Source organism: Marmota flaviventris, chromosome 10, assembly GCF_047511675.1.
Source record: "Marmota flaviventris isolate mMarFla1 chromosome 10, mMarFla1.hap1, whole genome shotgun sequence".
NCBI classification, from domain to species: domain Eukaryota; kingdom Metazoa; phylum Chordata; class Mammalia; order Rodentia; family Sciuridae; genus Marmota; species Marmota flaviventris.
In genome coordinates, this window is record NC_092507.1 from 95,281,992 (window position 1) to 95,308,896 (window position 26,905).

The 26,905-nt window shown below is 37.4% G+C and overlaps 2 protein-coding genes and 1 pseudogene across 2 annotated transcripts in view; all 3 read left to right on the forward strand.

The window, feature by feature from the left end:
* Positions 1 to 4,941, forward strand: part of LOC139707394 (PRAME family member 20-like) — a 35,828-nt gene extending 30,887 nt beyond the window's left edge. Inside the window, exons 5-6 of the mRNA XM_071618632.1 lie at positions 4,151 to 4,447; positions 4,830 to 4,941. Of these exons, the coding sequence (XP_071474733.1) occupies positions 4,151 to 4,447; positions 4,830 to 4,941 (409 nt within the window). The remainder of the gene's footprint in view (positions 1 to 4,150; positions 4,448 to 4,829) is intronic.
* Positions 4,942 to 5,069: 128 nt separating this feature from the next.
* Positions 5,070 to 23,635, forward strand: LOC139707395 (rho GTPase-activating protein 29-like). Its single transcript, XM_071618633.1, is given in 9 exon segments — positions 5,070 to 5,364; positions 12,298 to 12,435; positions 13,013 to 13,203; positions 13,469 to 13,606; positions 16,703 to 16,739; positions 16,742 to 16,925; positions 19,742 to 20,060; positions 20,183 to 20,291; positions 22,782 to 23,635. Coding segments are annotated over 9 exon segments (2,265 nt in total).
* An 806-nt stretch (positions 23,636 to 24,441) lies between these two features.
* LOC139707467 (endoplasmic reticulum chaperone BiP pseudogene) lies at positions 24,442 to 26,376 on the forward strand (annotated as a pseudogene).
* Positions 26,377 to 26,905: the final 529 nt, after the last annotated feature.

Below are 26,905 nucleotides of genomic sequence, written 5' to 3' on the forward strand. Positions count from 1 at the left end.
GCCAAGTGACCATGCAGGAGAAGGTCCTTAATCTTGGTAGTTTGATCAAAGAAACTTTCAGGAGGACTCTGCCAAAACCACCACCTTATCCAAAAGAAATTCTTCCAAACCCCTGACTTTCCAAATGAGATCATAAGATTTTATCTTTGGTTCTCAAGAGATTAATAAAACACAGAATGGGACCCACAAATTCCAAGGAACTCCAGGAGAGCCTTTCTTCTGCATTCCAGCTGAGACTATTATGGTTCATTCTTAAGCACATTTTGAAATTGGTGGGCAAATGTTACCAAAGAGAATTAAAAATTGTGATGGCTTTCATGTGAATGTTCCAGATGAACAGCTGTCAAAGAGCTTCACTCTAAGAAGTGTATTTCAAGACAGGTGAAGTGGGCCATGTGTGTAATTCCAGCTTCCCAGAAGGCTGAGGCAGGAGGAGGTCAAGATTCAGATGAGACTTGGCAATTTGTCAAGCCTATTTAAAAATAAAACCAAAATGACTCAGCATATGGCTTAGTGGTAGAGTACCCCTGGTTCAATGCTCAGTACTGGGGGGAGGTAACTTTTTATGCTTCAGATTAGGTTTATTTGGGGGGTGGTGTGGGACACAAACTGGGGATTGAACTCAGGGGGTACTCGACAACTGAGCCCCATCCCCAGTCCTATTTTTTTTTTCTTTAGAGACAGGGTCTCACTGAGTTGCTTAGTAGTGCCTTGCTCTTGCTGAGGCTGGCTTTGAACCTTCAGCCTCTGGAGTTTTAGGTTGGTTTTAACAAGGTCTCTGATTACTTGAAAAAAAGGAAAACTTAGTCATCTATGATAAAAGTTGAAGTACTATTTCCTATGACATAACTTTCTGTATTAGCTTTCAAAATCTTTCATCACTCTGGCTAAATGACTTATCTTTTATAATGATCTAAGACCCTACTTTCAATAAGTGCTTAAAACCTTTTGAGATTGTTGACTAACTTCTCTAGGATCAAATTCTACATTGTCACTTTACCTTGAGCTAACATTGGGATATTACAGAGTGCTCCAGAAATTCTCAAGGGATTTCTAGAAGAGAGATATTAACCCAATTAGCCTAATTTGATATGAGGGAAACCCTGTCAAATAAGACATAACTTTTTCAAGTTATATTTATTTGGCTGTTTATTAATATTTGCTTCAAAATTGCACTAAATTCATTTAAAAAAAAACTAACATATTGTCAGACATAGTTCTGGACATTATATTAAAACAACCAAATCACCTTGTTAATAGCTGGTTACAGCGTATTACAAACATATTTTTAACCATGGCTTTTCTAAGTGTTTATCATATGAATTACCATTTGGATTTTTTTTCCTACAAGTAACTACAATCAGATTCATGGAAAAAACAAACAAATAAACAACCTCTAACAAGTATACTTGAACACAGGTTTTGGATTTACAGGTTTATTTATTTTTGGTGCTATGGATCAAACCCAGGGCCTTGTACATGCTGGCAAATGCTGTACCTTTTAAATTTTTTAATTTGAAATAGGGTGTGATGGTGTACACTTGTTATCCCATCTACTTAGGAGGCTAAGGCCAGAAGATCTCAAATTAAAGGCCAGTCTCAGCAATTTAGCAAGAACCTGTCTCAAAATAAAAAAAATAATAATAAATAAATATAAAATAGTCTGGCAGTGTAGCACAGTGGTACAGTGCCCCTGTGTTCAATCCTTGGTACCAAAACTACATAAATGAATAATTTAATTAGTTAATTGAAATGAAATGAAAAGGGCTGGGGATGCAGCTTGGTGGTACAGCTCCCCTGGGTTCCATCCCCAGTGTCAAAGGAAAAGAAAATAATGTCAGTACCTACATTGTTTTAAAACAATAAAAGGAGACTGTGGCAGGAGGATGGCAAGTTTGAGGCCAGCCTCAGCAACTTAGTGAGGAACTCAGCAATTCAGTGAGAACCTGTCTTTAAATTAAAAAAAAAAAATGGAAAGGGCTGGGGATCTGGCTCAGTGGTAGAGCACCAATGGGTTTAATCCCCAGTACAAAGAGACAAACTGAAGAGGTCTTTCCTAAGCCTTGAAGACTGATTCCACCCTCCTTGTCCATGCCTCCTCTCTCAGTGGGTCTAGATATGCTGCATGGTAACTGGATACCTATGTGACTGTTGGCAGTTGGATATCTGGTGTCCATTCTGTTTTCTTCATGGGTGATGCTACTGTCTTCAAAAACCTGTTTTCTCTCTGGAATTTTTTAAAATTATTTTTTAATTAATTTTGATATGAACAAGGTTTCCTTTACAATGATATTTTGGAGTTTCAGTTTTTCTTAGTTTAGGGATTAAGGGCTTTCCTGTCTCACAGGCAGGAGCAGGAGGGTCACATATGGGCAAAATTAGTCCATGGTGTGGAGTGCATGGACAGAGGCTTCCTTGACCCTCACTATCCCTGATTCTGCGCTCATGCATGAAAATCTGACTATATCAGTTAATCTGGAGAAAGAAAATCTAATCAGGGTTGCATGGGTGGAGATTGGGGAATGTGATCAGATACTGCTTTCTGATTGCATGCTAGTCAAAAGGTGGAGTTGGGGGCACGGTCAGGGAGGTCAATAAAAGCTTCTTCAGAGCCAGAGGAGAAACACAGGAGTCCTGGAGCCCAGCAGTCCAACCCTGGCATGCTGAGGATCCCAGCCTGGCCATCTGCTCAGATCCTGTAAGTCATTCACCACCCTGAGCACTACCCCGTTCCCACCTCATCTGTGCAGAGGTAGGAACAATTTTGTATTTGATTTTTTCTTATGCACCAATTTAAGACCTAGATTTTCCTCTCAGTGTGATTTTACCTTTATGCTGAACATTAGGATTTCCACTTTAGTTTATGTTGCTTTCAATTTTCTTTCTTTCTCAACTTTTGTTCCAGAGATTGAACTCAGGGCACTCAACCACTCAGCCACATTCCCAGGCCTATTTTGTATTTTATTTAGAGACAGGGTCACACTGAGTTGCTTAGCACCTACTCTTCTGAGGCTGACCTCGAACCCACTGTGATCCTCCTATCAGTTTTCCCAGCTGCTAGAATTACAGGCTTTTGCAAAAAGGCCCAAATCTACTTTTTTTTCTTTTTTTTTTTCCTTGAGAGGAACACAATAAATTTATGAATCTATCTATGTATTAGGTGGTACTAGGAAATAAAGCCAGGGCCTTGTGTGTGTGAGCAAGAACTCTACCAACTAAGCTATATCCTCTGCCAATTATTTATTTATTTTTATGTGCTGCTGAGAATCAAACCCAGGGCCTCACACTTGCTAGGTGACCACTTCACCACTGAGCTTCAGTCAAAGCTGCTTTAATATTTCTTAACCAAGGAGAATGATTGAAATTCTATATCATTCTAATTGATTGGAATTCTATTTTTGATGTTTAAGATATTTACTTTGTGTGCCTTTAAAATGATACTTTATTGCCAGGTGATGGTATGTGCCTGTGTTCCGATCAGCTCGGTAGGCTGAGGAGCAAGAGGATTGGTGTTCAAAGCCAGCCTCAGCAACAGTGAGGCCCTAAGCAACTCAGGGAGGCCCTGTCTCTAACTAAAATACAAAATATGGCTGGAGATGTGGCTCAGTGCTTCAGTGCCCTGAGTTCAATATCCAGTCCCAAGTCCCCCAAATTATACCTTAAGGCCTACATGGTTTTGTGATTTTATTGCTTGTTTAAACAAATTAAACAAAAGCTTAAAACTATCTCATGCAACACTTCACAGACTCTGTTCTGATCTATTTGTTCTCTTCAACTCCCCCTAAGGTGGAAGAATCTCACAAGGGTAACAGATATCCATGAGACTCTGTTGTAATTTCCAAGTATTTTATAACATGGGCATGTGCTTTTACAATTGCTCATTTAATTTTTTAAAACTAAAACTAATGTCACCCATGTGAGGACATGTCCTTTCCCAGGCATGGTAGTTGCAGAAACTGAGGAGCCTACTGCCTTAGGTCACATGACACTCCAAATCCACTTTTACAAGGACAAAATAATAATTGAAGGCTTTCCCCCATAAGGGTGAGGTGTGTTTTTAGACTCCCCAGTACCCCCTTCCCAGTGGCTGGCAAGGTATGGGATAGTGGCCTTTTCCCTGGACCATTTTACAGGATCCTTCTTCTTTCAGACTCCCCAGGATGAGCATCCAGTCTCCACTCATGCTGCTGGAGCTGGCAGGGAGCAGCATGATGAGCGACAAGTCTAGGGCCATTCTGGATCTGGAGGACCTGCCCGTAGAGCTCCTCCCACCACTCTTTTTGGAGGCTTTCAGCAGGGGACACTCTGAGGTCCTGAAGAAAATGGTGCAGGCCTGGTCCTTCACCTTCCTGCCCCTGGGGGCCCTGATGAGGAAGCCACAGCTTGACATGATCCAAGTGGCACTGGATGGGCTGGACATGCTGCTTGCCCAGCAGGATAGCCCCAGGTAAGGGGGACCCAGGTAGCCTGGAAGGGAACACCCTTGGGTTCCAAGAAACTGACCATGACTGATAGATCCAGGGAAAGTGGATGTTGAAGGGTGGACCAAGTATTTCCTACTCTGCCAGCAAGGAGGTGTGGAGAGGCCTTGGCCATGCTGAGCCCCATCTGGGAGAGGCTTCTGTATATGGAGGTGCTTGGGGCAGCTAAGGTGACCCATGATGGAGGCTGTACCTGCCCCTTCCTCAGCCAGTAGAAGTGGGTGACACTAGGCTGGATTGTAGGGGAAAAGTGTAAAGAAGAGTGAGACAGAAGGAAGAAGTGGAGCAGGGAGAAGCAGCTGAGAGGTGAAGGAGGGGGCCTCAGGGCCTCTGATTTCATCCCCACAGGAGGTGGAAACTGCAGGTGCTGGATTTGCGGAATGTTCCCCAGCACTTCTGGAAGACATGGTCTGGAGCCATGGTCGATGCCTGCACATCAGAGGCCATGAAGAAGAATTGAACATTAAACATGGTCCAGCAATGGCAGGTAAGCCACCCTTGAAGGTAGTCATAGACTTGTGAATCACAGAAAGGCCCCTGGATGAATTCCAGGCCCAGTTGTTCCTGTGGGTCACAAAGAGAAGGGACATGGTACACCTGTGTTGCAAGAGGCTGAAGATCTTTGAGAAACCCACTGGCCACACCAGGAAGGTCCTGAGATTACTGCAGCTGGACTCTGTCCAGAAGGTGGAAGTGCACTGCACCTGGGCACCCTCCACCTTGGATGCTTGTGCTCCTTTATTGGGCCTGATGAGCAACCTGAGGAAGCTGCTTGTCTCCCAGGTCTACGTGCCTGCCCATATCTCCCCAGAAGACCAGGAGTGGCTGCTCACCCAGCTCACTTCTAAGTACCTCAGGATGGACTGCCTGCACCACCCTGAGGGTAGAGACTCAAGCTTGGATTAGACAACTCCACCTACTGAAAGAGAAGAGAAGAAAACGGAACTCTGAGAGTAATTTGTTGTTTGTTTGTTTTGTTTTTTGTTTTCTTCTCTTCCTTTTTATCCTCTTTCTTTCTCCTCTACCCCTCCTCCTCTGGTCCTCACAACCCCAACATATGTGCAACCAAGAACTTTGTATGAAATAGAACTTTAAGAACTGAGTCCCCAGCATAATATCATATAGAGGAATTGCATAAGACCCCCTTTTATATTTCTCTCTCTGTGTTCTCTTTTTTCTTTTTATTTTTCTTCCTCTATCTCTCTTCCTCTTTCAACCTCATAATTTTTACTTCTTGTAATTTTCTAAATACATATATGTGTTGTTTTTTGCATTCTACTGTCCTCCCACATACTTGTCTCCCCTAAATTACCTCCTGTCTATTCTCCTGCTACTAACACTCTTGATTAGAGTTCTCCTCCATATTTCCTAAGATTTATTAACCCCATTTCCCTCACATCTTTCCCTGTTAATATATCATCAGTCACCTGATCCCCAGTTCTCTGTCCACCGCCAGAAAATGTACACCTTCTATGATATTACTGATTATATTTTAAATTATAATTGAATCCAACATTACTAGACATTGAGACTAACAGTAAATGTCTTAATAGCAGTAATTTACACATAGGTGATGTATTGTTGATATTGGGAATTGTCAACATTGTCCTTCCCCACAAAGGAGGGATCTTGGAATATACAAGAACACTACAAATCTATAGGATAAAAGCAATAACACCAGTCCCACAGAGCAGGAAAGAAATGCCAGCAACATGAAAAGACAAGGGAAGAAAATACCAGAAACAATTGAAGACACACATCATTAGAAGAATTATCAGAAAGAGCAGAAAAAAAATGACAGAGAAACTTTTCAAGATTAACATTATTCAGATGTTTTGGAATCTCAAATAAGACATTAGACAACAAATACAGACATTGAAAGATCACTTTGACAATGAGCTACATAAACAAATCCAAGAAGCAAAAGATCACCTCTACAGGGAGATTGAGGTATAAAAAAAGAAAGAAAGAAAGAAAGAAATCCTTGAAATGAAATAAATAATAAACCAAATTAAAAACACAAATGAGAGCATCACCAGCAGAGTAGACAACTTAGAAGATAGGACATCAGGCCAGGAAGACAAAGTCTATCATCTTGAAAAGAATGTAGCAGCACAGCAAAGATGATAAGAAACCACAAGCAGAACATCCAAGAAATATTGGATAGCATAAAAATACCAAATTTAAGAGTTATTGGGATAGAGGAAGGCACACAGGCCCAAACCAAAGGAATAAGCAATCTGTTCAATGAAATAATATCAGAAATCTTTTCAGAAATGAAGAATGAAATGGAAATCCAAATCCAAGAAGCCTACAGGGCACCGAAAATGCAAAATCACAAAAAACCCACACCAAGACACATTATAATGAAAATGTAGAACATTCAGGAAGAGGAGAGAATTTTAAAAGCCACAAGAAAAAGGAATCAGATTACATATAAGGGAAAACCAATTAGGATAATGGCAGATTTTTTTTAACACAGTCCCTGAAAGCTAGAAGATCCTGGAAAAATATATTTCAAACTCTGAAAGATAATGGGTTCCAACTAAAATATTGTACCCAGCAAAACTAAGCTTCAGATTTGAAGAAGAAAGAAAAACTTAAATGATAAACAAAAGTTAAAATAATTTACACCTAGAAAGTCAGCACTACAAAACATCCTTGGCAAAATATTTCATGAAGAGTAATTGAAAAACAACCATGAAAAACAGCAGAGGGAGGTAGTACACTAAACGAAAAACTAATCAAAGAGGAAACCAAGTCACGTTAAGTAACAAAAATAAATAAATATGGCTGGAAATGCAAAACATATCTCAATAGTAACCCTAAATGTTAATGGCTGAAACTCACCAATCAAAAGACCTAGGCTAGCAGATTGGATTTTTTAAAAAAATGATCCAACAATATGCTGCCTACAGGATTCTCATTTGATAGGAAAAGACACACACAGACTGAAGGTGAAAGGTTGGGAAAATCATACCACTCACATAGACTGAGGAAGCAAGCAGGGGTCTCCATACTCATATCAAATAAAGTAGACTTCAAGCTAAAGCTAATCAAAAGGGATAAAGATGGACATTACATACTGTTCAAGGCAACCATACACCAAAAGACTTAACAATCATAAATATCTATGCCACAAACAATGGTGCAAAAATATTCATCAAACAACTCTTCTCAAGTTCAAGAGTCGAATTGACCTCCCAGCACAATAATCTTGGGTGTCTTTAACCCACCTCTCTCACCACTAGACATATCTTTCAAAAAAAGGTAAATAAAGAAACTGTAGAGTTCAATAATACAATAACTTAGACTTAACTGACATATATTGAATATATCAACCAGCATCAAGCAGATACACTTTCTTCTCAGCAGCCCATGGATTTTTCTCAAAAATAGACCATATACTATGTCACAGGGCAACTTTTAGCAAATACAAAGGATTAAAGGAACTTCCATGCATTTTATCAGATCTTAATGGAATAAAATTGGAAATCAACAACAAACTAAACATTAAAAATTCTGCATCACATGGAGACTGAACAATATGTTGCGGAATGAACAATGGGTTACAGAAGGCATCAGGCAGACAATAAAAAATTCTTAGAGGTAAATGAGAACACAGACACAACATATCAAAATCTCTGGGACACTATGAAAGCAGTACTAAGAGAAAAATTCATTGCATGGAGTCCATTCCTTAAAAGAAGAAAAAGTCAACAAATAAATGTCCTCACACTACACCTCAAAGCCCTAGAAAAAGAAGAACAAATCAGCAACAAAAGCAGTAGAAGGCAACAAATAATTAAAATGAGAGCTGAAATCAATGAAATCAAAACAAAAGAAAAAATTGAAACAATTGACAAAACTAAAAGTTGGTTCTTTGAAAAAATAAATAAAATTGACAGACTCTTAGCCATGCTAATGAAGAGAAGGAGAGAGAGAACTCAAATTACCAGCATACGTGATGAAAAGGCAATATCCCAACAGACCCTACAGAAATACAGAAGATAATTAGAAATTATTTTGAAAACTTATCCTCTAATAAAATAGAAGACAGTGAAGGCATTGATAAATTCCTTTAGTCATATGATCTGCCCAGATTGAGTCAGGAAGATATACACAACTTAAACAGACCAATATCCTGTGAAAAAAATGGAAGAAGCCATCGAAAGAATACCAACCCAAAAAAGCCAAGGAACGGATGTATACACAGCTGAGTTCTACAAGAACTTTAAAGAAGAACTAATGCAAACACACTTCAATGTATCTCAGGAAATAGAAAAAAAGAGAGAGTACTTCCAAACTCATTCTATGAAGCCAATATCATCCTGATTCCAAAACCGGATACAGACACTTCAAAGAAAGAAACCTTCAGACCAATATCTCTAATGAACATAGATGCAAAAATCCTTGATAAAATTCTGGCAAATCAAATATAAAAACATATCCAAAAGATTGTGCACCATGATCAAGTGGGATTGATCCCAGGGATGTAAGGTTGTCTCATCATACAGAAATCGAATAAATGTAATTCATCATATGAATGGACTTACAGATAAGAATCATATGATCATCTTGATAGATGCAAAAAAAAAAAAAAAAGCATTTGACAAAAGACAGCACCCCTTTATGTTCAAAACAGTAGAAAAACTAGGGATAATCAGAACATATCTCAACATTATAAAGGCTATCTATGCTAAGCCTCAGGCCAATATCATTCTAAAGGTAGAACAACTGACAGCATTCCCTCTGAAATCTGAAAAAAAGTCAGGGATGCCCTCTCTGACCACTTCTATTCAACATAGTTCTGAAAACACTGACCCAGATCAATTAGACAGAAGAAAGAAATTACAGGAATAAATATAGGAAAAGAAGAACTTAAACTAGCACTATTTACTGATTATATAATTCTATACATAGAAGACCCCAAAAACTCCACCAGAAAACTTCAAGAAATAGTAAATGAATTCAACAAAGTAGCAGGATATAAAATCAAAACCCATAAATCAAAAGCATTTCTGTGTACCAGTGACAAATCCTCTTAGCAGGAAATGAGGAAAACTATTCCATTCAAAATATCCTCAAAAACAGATACTTGAGAATCAACTTAACAAAAGATGTGAAAGAACTATACAATGAAAACTACAGAACCCTAAAGAGAAAAATAAAAAGAAGACCATAGAAGGTGGAAAGATCTACCTTGCTTGTTTATGAATAGGCAGATTAAAATTATCAAAATGACCATATTACCAAAAGCACGATACAGGTTCAACACAATTCCCATCCAAATCCCAATGGCATTTATCATAGAAATAGAAAAATGCAATCATGAAATTCATGAAAAATAAGGAACCCAGAATAGCTAAAGCAACTCTAAGCAGGAAGAATGAAGCAGGTTGTATCCCTATACCAGACCTTAAACTATACTACAGAGCAATAGTAATAAAAACAGCATAGTATTGGTACCAAAACAGGCTGGTAGACAAATGGTACACAATAGAGGACACAGAGACTAACCCACAAAATTTAAATTATCTTATATTAGACAAAGGTGCCAAAAACATGCACTGGAGATAAGAGAGCATCGTCAACAAATGGTGCTGGGAAAACTAGAAATCCATATGCAATCAATAAAATTGAAACCCTATCTCTCACCATGCACAACACTTAAATGGATCAAGGACCTAGGAATTAAACCAGAGACTCTGTCTCTAATAGAAGAAAAAGAAGGCCCTAATCTTCACCATGTGGGACGAGGCCCCAACTTCCTTAATAAGATTCCTATAGCACAATAATTAAAAAGAAGAATCAATCAATGGGATGGATTCAAACTAAAATTTTTATTCTCAGGAAAAGAAACAATCTGTGAGGTGAACAGAGAGCCGACATCCTGGGAGAAAATTTTTACCCCTCACATATCAGATAGAGCACAAATCTCTAGGGTATATAAACACCTCAAGAAGCTAAGCACCAAAAAAAAAATAATAATAATAATAATAATCAATAAATGGGCCAAGGATCTGAACTGACACTTCTCAGAAGAGGATATAAAATCAATCAACAAATATATGAAAACATGCTCATCACCTCTAGAAAGCAGATAAATGCAAATCAAAACTACTCTATCATCTCACTCCAGTGAGAATGGAAGCTATTATGAAGAAAAACAACAAGTGTTGGTGAGGATATGGGGGGAAAACGTACACTCATACATTGCTGGTAGGACTGCAAATTGGTGGAGCCAGTTGAGAAAGCAGTATAGAGATTCCTTGGAAATCTGGGAATGAAACCACCATTTGACCCAGCTATTCCTCCTCTCGCACTTTACCCAAAGGACTTAAAAACAGCATATTACAGGGACATAGCCACATCAACGTTTATAGCAGCACAATTCACAATAGCTAAATTGTGGAGACAACCTAGATGTCCTTAGATCAATGAATGGATAAAAAAGTGGCATTTATACACAATGGAATATTACTCATCATTTAAAAAGAACAAAATCATGGCATTTGCAGGTAAATGGATGGCTTTGGAGAAGATAATGCTAAGTGAAGTCAGCCAATCCCCAAAAGACAAATGATGAATGTTTTCTCTGATATAAGAGGAGTGACTCATAGTTGGGTAGAAAGGAAGAGCATGGGAGTATGAGATTAATTCTAGATAGGGAAGAGGGGTGGGAGAGAAAGGGAGGGGGAAGTGGAATAGCAAGGATGGTGGAATGTGATGGACATCATTATACAAAGTACATATATGAAGACTTGAAATGGGTGTCATCATAGCTTATTTACAAAGAGAGATATGAAAAAATGTTGTTTATATGTGTATTAAGAATGTAATGCAAAAAATATCGTACATGTGTAATGGCATAAACTGACATGAACATACTTTATATCCATAGATACAAAAAATGTGCTCTATATGTGTAATAAGAATTGAAATGCATTCCAGTTGTCATGTATTAAAAAAATAAAATCAATTTTAAAAAAAAGAAATAGCTTCACTAAATACATGAGAGTCTACTTTTGGATTCTATTTTATTCTGTTGATTTAAATGTCTCTTTCTAGGCCAAATCTCAAATCTTGAATCCTGTAGGTCTACAGTGAATCTTAAGCAGTCTAAATTCTCTAAAATTTCTTTGGCTCTTCCATATCTTTAACATTTTCATATAAATTTTAGAATCAACTTGTTAATTTCTGCATAAAAACGTGCAGGGTTCTTCCAAAATCCTATATACTCAGCAGTAAAAGAGAATAAAATCATGGCATTTGCAGATGAACGGATGGTGCTGGAGAAGATAATGCTCAGTGAAGTTAAGCAATCCCAAAGAAACAAATGCCAAATGTTCTCTCTGATATAAGGAGGCTGATTCATCGTGGGGTAGGGAGGGGAGAACAAGGGAGGCATAGACCAACTCTAGAGCAGAGGGGTGGCAGGGGAAGGGAGAGAAAATTGAGTTAGAAATGATGGTGGAATGAGATGGTCATCATTGTGCCAAATACATGTATGGAGACAAAAATTCGTATGAATATACTTTGTATATGAGCAGAGATGTGAACTATTATGCTCTATATGTGTAATATGAATTGTAACACATTCCACTGTCATAAGTGACTAAAAAAGAAAAAAAAATGTGCATTTTATAAGAGATCGAGAAATGAGATGTTTTTTTTCATGTTAGAAATGCAAAATAATAGCTTTTTGTAATATATAAAAAATCTCAAAGTCTAAAAATTATTCCAAGTATAATATCATGTGGTATAAGTTTTTTGTCATTTTACCCTTCTTACATACTAACATTTCTGTTGTAAGGACCCAGTTCCCTTGGAACATTTCAGCAACCATTAATGGCAAGAGTAGCTGCCACCCATAAGTTCAGAAAATGGAGATTTCCCACAAGATGTAGATACTGTGAATGCATTGTCATATTCCGAGGTGTTAAAAGCAAAGAGGAAAGATCTTTTTGGAATCACAATTTTTCATTTTGCTCTATACATTTTTGTTATGATCTTACTTATTTGGAGACGTGTGTGTGTGCATACACACACACACACACACACACACACACACACACACACATATATATATATATATATATATATATATATATATATATATATATATATATATATATATATATATATATAAATTTTTTGTTTGTACTCCTGAGAACTAAATTCAGGGTCTTGTGCATGCCCCACAAGCACTCTACCCATTCTTAAAATTGTGTTTTGAGATGGGGTCTTGCTAGATTGGGCTGGCCTTCAACTTGTGATCTTCCTGTTTCAACCCCTCAAGTAGCTGGAATCATAGGCATATGCCATCACACCTGGCTCTGCCAGTACATTTTTCATAAAGTCCCACAGTTTATTTCTAGTTTTCTACTTTGTTTTGCTGTTAAATGTAGTTCAAAAACCACAAGTAATACTTTTTAACTTATTTTTGTCATTATTAGTCTGCCTGTACTTTGCTTAGTTGTGAATAATTTTAAGGTGTGTCAATCATCTTTCAAAAAACATTTTCTTTTAGTGTCTTCTTGTCTGCCATAAAAAATGCATGGTAAACTTAGCCATTGTTTGCAGACATCAGAAACTTCAGGGGAAAACTCACTTATTTAGAGCAGAATTCTCACGCATTGCCAAAAAGGAGCCAGATGGCATTCTTTTCATAATAAAAATGTGTTCTACAGAGATTGAAAAGACAGCCTTGTATTTAGAAGTATGTTGTTAACTCTTAACACTCTAAAAACATAAATGCCTTTTTTGATTTGTTTTAATGAAAAAGAGACTTTAAGAAAATCAGCACTCTTTCTTTATAATAACTGAATTTATTCATATTTATTTGGAAAATCTTTATTTATTTGATTCAACTTTTTAAATACCAATAAAAATTGAAGTAGATCCATCAACTCTGTTTAGATGTCTGTATTTAGCCCTTTGTACTAAAGTAAAATATTGCATACTGTTTTTCTTTTCTCTTCAAGGGTATTTATCGTGTCAGTGGCAACAAGGCAAAAATGGCAAGACTGTGTCAAGCTCTGGAAAACAGTAGGCATTTAGTAGATCTGTCCCAATTTACTTCACACAACATCTGTGAAGTGTTAAATTTACACCTTTAACAGGTTAAATTTGTATTCTAAACCTATCATCAAATAAAAAGAAAAAATATTTTATATTTCATATAAATATTGCTCCCCCAATTATTCTAAGATTTTATAATGATGTACTTTGATGTGGATATATTTCCATCCAGTATTCTGGCCACTCCATGAGCTCTGCCAGTTGTGAGCACTTTAGTTCTTGGAACTTTTCTTTATTTTTATTGCCCATTTCCCCACCCATCCTCTCTCTTTGTAATTTGCACCTGAAGCTCTTATTTGGAGATGTGTGTGTGTGTGTGTGTGTGTGTGTGCACACATACACAACACACATATAAATATTTATAAATTTGTTTTTTGTAATCCTGGGAATTAAAAATTCAGGGTCTTGCACTTGCCTGGCAAGCATATATGTTCTCTACTTCCCTTACCTTTCCTGTATTGTTCTTTTTTTCTTCAAAACCTTTCTAAGACATTTCCTTGTCTTTTTCTTCTTGACTAATGTAAATTACTCCATTTGTGAGATCATGTTTTGATTTTCAAGAAGTGTGATTTTTCTATTCCTTTGATAATATTTTTAAAAAGATTATATTATGCTTTCTATTGTGGATATTCATCGATTTTTCTCATTAAGTGTTCTTTTCTCTATTTAGCCTCTAACCTCTGTAGAAATGCAATGTCACCCTCATATATAACATTAAGTTTTTTATAGCAACATAAAATTTAAAAATTAGGTGAAGAAAATTTTAATATATCATTTAACAATTTGAATATCTAGTGTTTTAAATTATGAGGTATTTTGTTTATTTATTTGTGTTGCAGATCTTCTTCTTTTAAATATGGTATCTATTTTTCATTTAGAGCACATCTCAATTTAGATCAGTTGCATTTCCAGTACTCTTTCACCATATCTGACTGGTTGCCAGAATATTGACAGTTTTAGACCTTCAATTTGTTCTTTTTCTAACCGTTTTGATTTTTGTCTTTCATGGTGTCTAGTTATGTTAAAGTTTGGACTTGAAATCGCATTGGAAGCACTTGAACACATCAAGGCTTTTTAAAAACTTTGAACTTTACTATAAAGTGGTCTAGGTGGACTGTTTGTTATATGCCTAACTACATTTCTCTAGTTCCCTGTTCTGGCACTGGTGTGATCCTTCCAGGAAGGCATTTTTTTTAATTGTACATGGACACAATACCTTTAGTTTATTTATTTATTTTTATGTGGTGTTGAGCATCAACCCTAGTGCCTCACACATGCCAGATGATTGCACTACCACTGAGCCAAAGCCCCAGTTCCCCAGGAAAGGGTTTTTTCCTTGCCTAGAGATACAGTACCAATACTGTGGGAGCAAGGGTGCCTAAGATGACTGTAGGATCTGTGTTTTCAGTGTGCATATACCCAACAAATCTCCACTGGAAGACAATTACCTCTCTGTGCCTTATGTTTGGCATTGCCTCAATTCAGAGAGCCTCTGTATCACATTGCTCAGAGAAAAAATTTCCAGTGTTTTAGGAAGGAGATTGCTCTAGTACATGGAGTAGAGACAGGATTCTATAGAGAGCTAAGCTTTCTCAGCTAGCCTACATGCAACCTAACCCAAGATCAACCTAACCTAAACCTGGTAGTGATTGTCCATGTCCCTTTAGGATTCTGAAAATCATGTTGAGTGACAAAGGGTAAACTCTCTTGTAAATGCTGCATCAGGACTTGTTCATCTGCTCTTCTACTTGTGAATTTTGTTGCTTTTTGTTTTCTCTATTTTCCTAGTCCTTATGAGCCTACAGTATCTTAGTGGGGTTGAAGGAGGGAAAGAAATTAAGTATAAATTGCTGGATCTACAATGTTAGCCCAGAAAAGCATTGATAGCTCTTTAATCACATTTTACAGACACCTCAACTGAGAAATGGAGGTTGATACCTTTGAATGATTGTAAGTCTCATAATGTGTCATCCTTAATCTTGTTTAGTCAGTCAGGGAGAAGAGATGAATAGGATTCAATATAATAAACTTGCATTCTGTTGAGAAATTTTGTATGTCTAAGAATTTCATTTGGAAAGTGTGCTCAGTTCTTGCAATAGTGTCAGAGAGTAGCCTTTATTTGACTCATTGACCTAAAGCTCCAAGAGTTAAATTGACTTGCTTCAGATATCAGAGTGGTGAAGATAGAAACTGATCACAGGGAAACACCCTAAATTGCCACAAATATTATAGGACATCAGGTAGCTAAATGTTCACTGAATTTTCTATTGTAGATCAGTAGAAACATTGAAATTCTTATGGCAGTGGATATTTGTTGTAAGAATTTTTTCTTTTGATCTATTCATTGCAAATCAGCCTGTTTTAAAGATTCATGAGATGTTGACAGTATGGTTTTGTAGGTCATATTATCTTGTGCTGATCTTCATTCATGCCCAAGTAAAATCTGGGCCCTGTAGCACTTTGATATTTTTACCCCTTACTCATAAAATCCATGCCTTTTCTGATTCATTTTATTGATTTGTGCACTATCCTATGTTTGTTCCAGTAAAACAGCTGAATATCATGCTATTTGAGAGGCAGATGTTAGTATAATGTGTTTAGAATAAAGATTAAGACTTTTAAAATCCTATCATAAAGCTTAAAGTTTAAAATTCATTTAAAGTTTAGAATTTCACTCATTATCTATTAATTTGTTACTACCATAAATAAAATTTATAGTCAAGATTTTGATTTGCTTTCTAAGTCAATTCCTTACCAAACACATATATTTTATGGGAAGGGATGAAGCTCAGTACTAGAGTGCTTGCCTATCATGCTTGAGGCCCTACGTTCAATCCCCAGAACTGAAAAAGAAATAAATAAATACAGATTGTCTTTAGATTTTGTAAATCTAAAGGGACATGCTAAATTCTTTGAGTAACTCTCACTTACAGTTGACTATAAGAAAAAAAAAAGTTGATTTTTTTCAAAATATTTATTTTTTGGTTGTAGCACGATGCAATACCTTTATTTTATTTATTAATTTTTATGTGCTGCTGAGGATGAAACCCAGGTCCACACATGTGCTAGGCAAGTGCTCTACCTCTGAGCCACAACCTCAACCCAAAGGTATTTTTAATATAATTTTATTTCTTTAGCTACCAGAACCATTGGTTTTATTCCAATGGTACCAGGAATTGCAAATGTCATTCAACAGATTAACCAAGAACAGGACACAAAAAGGGACAACTATGAAGACAACACATACCGAAATATGTGTATGGAAATCAACCAAATTCTTCTCAAAACCAAGGACCTTCTAAGACAATTGCCACCATCCAATTTTAACACTCTACAATACCTTGTCGTCCATCTTAAGTGGTAAGAATTTTTATACCATCTTAACCATTTTTAATTGTACAGGGCAATAGTATTCAGTACATTTATATTGTTGTGGTATAATTTTCAAAATGATTTTTAGGATGTTTTTATTATGTGTTGGGAAAGGGAGACATTGAATATATGTTCATTCAGCAAACATGGTTCTCTCAGACGCCTCCTGTGTGCCAGGCTCTGGCTGGGGAGACTAGGATGAAAACACCGGGTTTCTACTATTTGTGGGCTCATCATTTTGGGGAACAGACCTGTATATAACCACAGTATATCATCATCCTTTTTCTTTTAGCTGTGCACAGCTTGCAGGCATGCATAGAAAGTTTTGGGGGTAGGGATAGAGCAGAAGAGGCAAAAGCCCTTGAGTTCAACTTTAAGAACTGTGTGATGATTTGGTAGAGAATATGCAGAACAGCATACTAGGCAGAGGGTAACAGACATGGAGACACAAGAAATCATTTTGCATTTGGAAAATTTGATTACATTAGGATACAATATAGCAAGCAGTAGCAGGAACTGTGCTACCCTTCCTAGAAGCCTGATAAGACAATCTTACCTACCTGGCAGATGAGTTGACCATATTGTTTCTGTATTCACTAAAGAACTTGGCATCAGGAATTTTACATATTCAGATTTGCCTGCTAGACCTTTCTGACAGCAATTCAGATCTCCTTTTTAACATTTTGTTTAAATGTATTTTGGGAGGGGCTGGAGATTTGGCTCAGAGGTAGAGCATGTGCAAAGCCCTGGGTTCAAAGATCAGCACCACATAAAAATAAATAAATAAAATAAAAATTTAAAACATATATGTTTTTTTTAGTTTGAATCAGTTATACATGACAGTATAATGTTTTTAATCCATTGTACACAAATGGAGCAGAAATGTTCATTTCTCTGTACATGATGTAGAGTCACATCTCATGTGCCATCTTACATGTACCTAGGGTAATGATGTTTGTCTCATTCCACCATCTTTCCTACCACATACCCCTCCTCTTCCTTCCCTCCCCTGTGGCCAATCAATGTTCCTCCAGCACCATACACCCAATTATGGATCAGCATTTATTTATCAGAGAGAATATTTGGCTTTTGATTTGGGGGGACTGGCTTACTTCATGGTATTCACTAACTCCATCCATTTACCTGAAAATGCCATTATTTTATACTCTTGTAATGCTGAGTAAGAGTCCATTGTGCATATATACCAAAGCTTTTTTAATCTATTTGTCTGTTGAAGGCCTCAAATTATTCCATAAAATAGAAAAGGAGGAAACCCTTCCAAACTCATTCTGTAAAGCTAGTATCACCCTAATACCCAAACCAGCCAGAGACATATCAAGGAAAGAAAATTTCAGATCCATATCCCCAATGAACATAGAGGCAAAAATTCTCCATAAAATCTGGCAAATCACATACAAAAACATATGAAAAAAACAATCAAGTTGTGTATTCCAGGGTTGCAAGGTTGGTTCGACGTACAGAAATCAATAAATTTAATTCATCACACCAATATACTTAAAAAGAAGAATCCTATGATAATATCAATTGATGCAGAGAAAGCATTTGACAAAACACAGCATCTTTTCATGTTCAAAACATTAGCAAAAGTATGAGTAGTAGGAACATACCTCAACTTAGTAAAAGCTCTCTATGCTAAACCTAAGGCTAACATCATTCTAAATGAAGAAAAACTGGAAGCATTCCATCTAAAAATTGTTCAACATAATCCTTGCCTCTCTAGCCAGAGCAATTAGATGAAAGAAATTCAAAGGAATACTAATAGGAAAAGAAGAACTCAAATTATCATTCTTTGCAAATGATATAATTTTATAGTTGGAGGATCCAAAAAACTCCACGAGAAAACTTCTAGAATAATAAATGAATTTGGCAAAGTAGCAGGATATAAAATCAATACCCATAAATCAAATGCATTTCTATACATCAGTGATGAATTCTCTGAAAGACAAATAGCAAAACTACCACATTCACACACACACACACACACACACACACACACACACACACACACACACATATATATATATATATATATATATATATATATATATATATATATATATATATATATATATATATATCACAGCTTCTTTACCCATACATAAGGCTAGTATCATCCTGATAGCTAAATAAGGAAGAGACAGATTTCCTTAGATAGTCATAGAAATAACAAGCTGAGAGTTTTTGAAGTAAAACCAGAACATTGATGGTGGCCATAGAATAGAGAGATGTTCATGAGAAACAGTCATCTAGGCTAGAAAACTAGCTGTGGTGGCTGGGAGTGTGGCTAGTTGTAGAACACTTGCCTAGCACATATTAGACACTGGGTTTGATACTCAGCACTGCATAAAAATAAATAAATAAAATAAAGGTATGTGTCCAACTCTAGGTAATTTTTTTTAAAAAAGAAAAATAACTGGGCAGTGAGAGAGAAATTGACAGTGATGTTTCAGTTTCCAGTATAAGAAATGGGGAGTATATCCCACATACAAAGATGGAGCAATTTTTAGGGGTATTTTTCTTCCTTCTGCTACTAAGAGTTCAGTAGTTCCTTCTACTTACATGCATTTTATCCTAATATAGTACTCTGAAACTCAATTTGGTGTGTGGTAGGTATCATAATGAAACAAAGAATTCTTTCCCTAGACCCCCAAACTTGACCCTTGACAAACCCTTTGTAGTCTTCTACATCCTGAGTTTTCTTGACCCTTCTCAAGTCATAGTAAACTACCATTAAGGACCTCTATAAGGCAAATCTCATACACTTTATGTGTTCTTCTTTTCAGGGTTGAAGACCATTCTAAAGAAAACCTAATGAACTCAAAAATGTTGGGGTTGATATTTGGACCCTGTCTCATGAGGCCCAGGCCTACAACCATTCCTGGTACCATCTCCTCCTCCCGTGCTGCATATGCCAATCAGGCCCTGTTGGAAGAGTTCCTCATTACCAATGCACAGATGATCTTCGATGTGTCCCTAGAGCCACAAAATGTTCCATGTAGTACTTATGTTGTTGAACCTCGAGTGGGTAAAAGCCCTCCTTCCAAACCTGTAATATCAACAGAACATTCCCCAAAGTCAGAATATTTTTCTACAAACAAGTGAGTTTTGACCATTATACAATTACATTAAATTTGTGATGTTTTTGTTAACAAGTTAATAGTCTTTGAACTGTTTGTTTTGAGATATATTTTGCTCTTAGTTTAAAACTTTTCTTGTATCAATAGGATATCCACACTGCAGATATTGAAATTCAAAATTTTGAATTGGCTACATCATCTGAGGAATCAGAATGCAAGCAAAATGCATTGGAAAAATGGGATGCATGACTCATTGGTGAGTGGTCATGTAACATATATGTTTGCATATTTCAAACCTTGCCAAGAAGTCGTGATTAAAAACCAAGGTGAGGGCTGGGCTTGTAGCTCAGTGGTAAAATGCTTGCCTCAGCATGTGTGAGGCCATGAGTTGGATCCTCAGAACCATATAAAAACAAATAAATAAAAATAAAAATATTGTGTCCATCTACAATTTTCATTCTTTAAAAAAGGTAAATTAAGGTTGGTTCAAACTTCAAGGTTTTATTAGTTAACTTTGCTAGCCATTGAGAAAGTTTAACGAATGTCATTTAAATGAATATCATGCTTTGTTTCTTTCTTGTGAAAGATATTTTGAAATTCATAAATTATTTCTGTTCTCTTTCTGAAATTTGTTTTCACCTTTACTTCTTTGAAATCAATTAAAGTCAAAGGAGAAAAAAGCTGTACTTCTGAAACTCAAAAAAATAGACTCCTAAAGTTTTTTGATATCCCTTTACCTGTGGCCTAACTTTAGCACATTAAGCACACATGTCTTCCATTTTCTTGGCTCCAGTCTTTTTGTTCACTGTTCTTTGATCATTTTATTTCAGTGAATGGTTTCTGGTAAGGGGGTTGAAAACCTTCCATTCATTTCTGCTTTAGTAGAGCTAAATCCAAATTTTTCAACATATAGCAATATATGTTAAATTTGACATATTAAATTAATGAAATATCAATGAGTGTAGCCTGAGAAAGTCTGAAAACAAAGACAGTCCACTACCTCTGCAAAGAAAAGCACTGAACTCACTGATTCCATTTATCTGATTTGATCTTATTAGCATTTCTGTGCTATGAACCTTGGCCTCATTTAAGCCATAGCTAACAGTCTCAGCAAGGTAAATAATACCAAGGGTCATATCCCTAAATTATTGTAGATTCAGGATTTGAACCTCATCCTGTCTCATTCCTAAATGTAAACTTGTTTTGCAGTCCAAGAAAATTGGATTTCCAGGTAGGTATAGTAATAACAATAAATAATTTTAAAATATTTGAAGTTTTCATTATATACCAGGTATTTCTGAGCCTTTTCTTTAGTAGATCATTAACACCACATGCCAACATATCTCCACATAGGAGTCTGTCTTGACACAAGAAGGCAGGTAGGGCTGATGCACTAGATTTGCCCAGGGCAGAACTGGAGCAGGAGCTGAGCCAGCACCCAGGCCGCTGACTGCATAGCCTGCACTCTTCATGGTGCTCGAAGTTCTGCAGGAATGTAAATACGTTCTGGTGTTTACCATCCAACCACAATGGCTCAGCTCCCTTCTATCAATGTGGAGAAGGACCCAGGACCACAAATCATATGAGCACTGCCTGGGAACCAGAGAAGAGAGCCCAGCAGCCTCAGGTGAAGACGAAGGTCAGATGAGATGATGACTTGCAAGTGATGCTGGTGTGCACCTGTCTGCAAACCACTGCCCAAGGATATGGTAGAAGGACAAGGTGGCAGGGATGAGGACAGCGGGCTATGAACAGGGCCATTGGAAAGCCGTCAGACCACTGGCAAGGCACACAGGTTTCTGATGTTTCCCAGGAGGGAGATGAGGATCTTGGCCAGAGGGCTGCACCTTTCTAGTAACAGGAGCTTCTGGGGTACATTCAGCAAAGACACAGTGTGAGGAGCTAGGGTTCTAGGTGAGAAAACAGGGACCTTAGGGCCAGACTAGAAAAGAAAGAGAAGGAGTTAAATCTGGAGTCTTCAGGACCAGTAGCACAATGGCAATTTTGACAGCTCTTCAACCTTCCTTTGACCAGAGGATGTTGCCATGTATTAGTGGATTAGCTGGGAGAGCATCCAAGTCCTCTCTGGTGTGTTGCCCTCTGTATGGAAAGAATGTATCTGGGAAGCAGATTGATTGACAGGAAAAGTCCTTGGGATTCAGGACATGGCTTTGGTGGGTGTACAGAATAGTGTTACTGTTGTAGAGTTACCATTGTCTGCCTATTGAAATCAGGAATGTTCTAACCCAGAAAATAATCATTCATAGATAGTATATTAAAACAAGTTACTGGGCTGGGGATGTGGCTCAAGCGATAGCGCGCTCGACTGGCATGTGTGTGGCCCGGGTTTGATCCTCAGCACCACATACAAACGAAGATGTTGTGTCTGCCAATAACTAAACAATAAATATTTAAAAAAAATCTCTCTCTCTCTCTCTCTCTCTCTCTCTCTCTTTAAAAAATTTTTAAAAAAAGTTACTTCAGGAAGTGTTCTTTTTTAAATTTTGTGCTTTGTAGCTAATTGTTCCATTGATTTAGATAAATTTTAAAAAGTAATGCTTTAATTCAAAATGAGCCTTTAATAGTGTATGGATTTTTAATTCCTCTGCATAGATGACTGAGAATATCATGTAGGAAAAAAACATGTAAGACTATATTTTTTGAGAGAGTGCCCATTTATAAATAACCACACTTCCTTATTAACCAAGCTCCATGAAGTTAAAAAAAAAAATCTCTTATTTTTCAGATAACAAACAACTTGAATCATCATCCCAAAAGATGGATGATATGTGTAAAACCACAAAACCACTTAGTCTGAAATCTGATGTGGCAAAAAATGATATACAGAGGCCTATGCCAAGCACCAAGATTATACATTTCCATTTGCCTATAGATAGGTTCCATATTGCAAGCTCTCCTAATGAGAGAAACAGCAGCAGAAATGTGGGAAATGTGAATTCAGACAAGTTTTGCCAGAATCTTACTTTTGAAGTACTTAATAGAAAAGATACCCCTACTACTGCTGGTTTCCAATTTAATGGCTTTGATCAGCAGATTCCACAAAAAACTCAGGAACAACAATGTGAACCAAAGAACTTAACTGGCATGAGTGCAGTGATTGTGCCAAGTGCACTCCAGGAAAAAGTCACAATGAGCTTCAGGGTTAGTGGTGACCATTCCAGCGATGCCACACAGCCCAACACGCCAGCCAGTTCAGCAAGAGAGGCACCAGTGAGACATTCCTCTCATTCTCACCATCTTGCTCCTTCAAGAGCACCCAGAATATTGCAGATCCATCTTGGGACCACATTTTACATACCACCTACTCTGACCAGCAAAGTCAGGGTGACTGAGGAGAGACCAGCTTCACCTTCAGCAGCAGTGCCTCCTAGCACAGCTCTTACTCTCCTGAGACATGTAGAGAAATCTGTTCCAGAGGCAGACAGCACATCAGCTTATGTTTTGAAGCCAGCCACTGAGCCTAAAGAGAACCGTGAGGAGGTTGGCCTGCCTGACATGAATCCAATGTGCCAAGGACTCAGGCTAAAACAAATGGAAGAGTTACAAGACCTTGAAATTGAAATGCCACAGTTTGTGTAGGGTTGTCAAAATTCATTTTTTCTTTTTTCTTGTTTCATTTTTTGGTATTGTGTTTCTTTTAGGAAAGAATGTTGTGAAAGAACCCTTTTGTATAGGATGGCCAAAGTGTGTATTTTGCCTATTGGCCTTCTATTGTGTTTGCTAGTCATATAGAATGGTAGTGTTTTAGTCATATAGAATGATAGTGCCTCACTGGTATTGTCTTTAAATTCTGTGTTTTTGAAGTTGTGCATAAAATAAGTATTATAATTTTAAATTTCAAATGATTTTCTCTATAAAATGATCCATGTAAATGTATCCTTAATATATGGTATTGTTCTCAACAAATAGGGGCAGTAGGGGAAAATGAGTTTTATTTTGGAGCAAATCTGGTGCTGATTCATAAAATGCTTCTGAATGCAAGTACCTGAAAAATGTTGATTGGGTATGAATATATTTCTTCCCACATAATGTTCTAGTGCATCTTTGACCATTGTGTTGTTATACTATGTATGGAAGCATTGACAATTCACTTAACTTTTTAATATTTACATAGTGGCCAAAATGCTTGTGAATCTATATTTAACTACTTGACAATTTTTACATATGGTAGTCAATACAATTGTAGAAATAAAATGCACTTCAATACTAAAAAGTTTCAGACATTGGCAGAGACAACACAGATGGACAGAGTTGAGGTGTCTCAGTGTGACAGACCCGTAACCTCATTGCTCTTAGCTGCAGCCTGTTGCTAGATTGCCTGTGTCTTCTGGCTGTCTGCTTCTCTGGCTGCTGACCGAGAGCAAGTGGCCAACAGCTATGGCAAGATGAAGCTCTCTGTGGTAGCTGGGGTGCTGCACAGCAGCCCTGGCTGAGGATGAGGACAAGGAGGACATGGGTACCGTGGTTGGCATCGACCTGGGGACCACTTATTGCTGCATCAGGGTGTTCAAGAAAGGCCATGTGGAGATCATCTCCAATGATCAGGGCAACCTCATCATGCCATATTATGTGACCTTCACCTCTGTAGGGGAATGTCTGATCAGTGATGCATCCAAGAATCAGCTCACCTTCAATCCTGAGAACACAGTCTTTGACACCAAAGGGCTCTCATCCGCACTTGGAATGACCTGTCTGTGCAGCAAGACATCAAGTTCTTGCCTTTCAAGGTGGTTGAAAAAAAAAAAAAAAAAACTAAACCATACATTCAGGTTGATCTTGGAGTTGGGCAAACTAAGACATTTGCTCCATAATAAATTTCTGCTATGGTTCTCACTAAAATGAAAGAGACTGCTGAGGCTTATTTGGGAAAGAAGTTTACCCATGCAGTTGTTGCTGTACCAGCCTATTTTAATGATGCCCAGCAGCAAGCAACCAAAGATGCTAGAACTATTGCTGTCCTGAATGTTATGAGGATCATCAATGAGCCTACAGCAGCTGCTATTACTTATGGCCTGGATAAGAGGGAGGGAGAGAAGAACATCCTGGTGTTTGATCTGCGTGGTAGAACCTTTGATATGCTTCTTCTCACCATTGACAATGGTGTCTTTGAAGTCATGGTCACTAATACTGATACTCAGGGGGTGGAGAAGACTTCGACCAGCATGTTATGGATCAAACTGTACAAAAAGAAGACTGGCAAAGATGTTAGGAAAGACAACAAAGCTGTGCAGGATCTCTGGCATGAAGTAGAAAAGGCCCAGCAGGCCCTGTCTTCTCAACATCAAGCAAGAATTGAAATTGAGTCCTTTTATGAAGGAGAAGACTTTTCTGAAACCCTGACTTGGGCAAAATTTGAAGAGTTAAACATGGACCTGTTTCAGTCTACCATGAAGCCTGTTCAGAAAGTACTGGAGGATTCTGACTTGAAGAAGTCTGATGTTGATGAGATTGTTCTTGTGTGTGGCTCTACTCAAATTCCAAAGATTCTGCAACTTGTTAAAGAGTTCTTCAATGGCAAGGAGTCGTCCTGTGGAATAAACCCAGATGAGGCTGATGTATATGGTGCCACTGTCCAGGCTGGTGTACTCTCCAGTGATCAAGATACAGGTGACCTAGTACTGTTTGAAGTATGTCCCCTGACACTTGGTATTGAAACTGTGGGAGGTGTCATGACCAAGCTGATACCAAGGAATAATGTGGTACCCACCAAGAAGTCTCAGATCTTTTCTACAGCTTCTGATAATCAACCTACTATTCCAATCAAGGTCTATGAAGATAAATAACCCCTGACAAAAGACACCCCACCTTCTGAGTACTTTTAATCTCACTGGAATTCCTCCTGCTCCACAGGGGGTCCCTCAGATTGAAGTCACTTTTGAGACAGATGTGAATGGTATTCTTTGGGTGACAGCTGAAGACAAGTGTACAGGGAACAAAATTAAGATTACAATTACCAATGACCAAAATCGACTGACAACTGAAGAAATTGATGAGAAGTTTGCTGAGGAAGACAAAAGACTCAAGGAGTGCATTGATACTAGGAATGAGTTTGAAAGCTATGCTACTCTTTAAAGAATCAGATTGGAGATAAAGAAAAGTTGGGAGGCAAAGTTTCCTCTGAAGATAATGAGACCGTTGAAAAAGCTGGAGAGGAAAAGATTGAATGGCTGGAAAGCCATCAAGATGTTGACATTGAAGACTTCAAAGCTAAACAGAAGGAACTAGAAGAAATTGTTCAGCCAATTATCAGCAAACTCTATGGAAGTCCAGACCCACCCCGGACTGGTGAAGAGAATACAGCAGAAAGAGAAGAGTTGTAGACAATGATCTGCTAGTGCTGTAATATTGTAAATACTGTACTCAGGAACTTTCATTAGGAGACAGTTGAGAGAACTTAAGTCTTGAATGTACTTGCAATCTTCACCTCAGAGTGGAGTTGAAAATGCTATAGCCCAAGTGGCTGTTTACTGCTTTCCATTAGCAGTTGCTCACATGTTTTGGGGTGGAGAGAGAGGAGGAATTGGCTATCTTAAAAACTGGATATAAAAACGTGGGTGAGGATGTGTGTTCACCTCACAAATGTTCTATTTAATGATTGGGTCATGCACATCTCATGTAGGAACATTTTTCAACCATAAGTCACACCAATAAATGTTTGTTATTAAAAAAAAATTAAAAATGTTTGGAACTGTCATAAAATAAAAATTTATACAGATAAAGCTAAGCGAAAAAACACTATCAGAAGCATTAAAACCATCTAAAGCCAAATAACTAAACTATATAATTTAAATTATATTTATATATAATAAATTATGTATTATGTATATTATATATTACATATTATAGAAT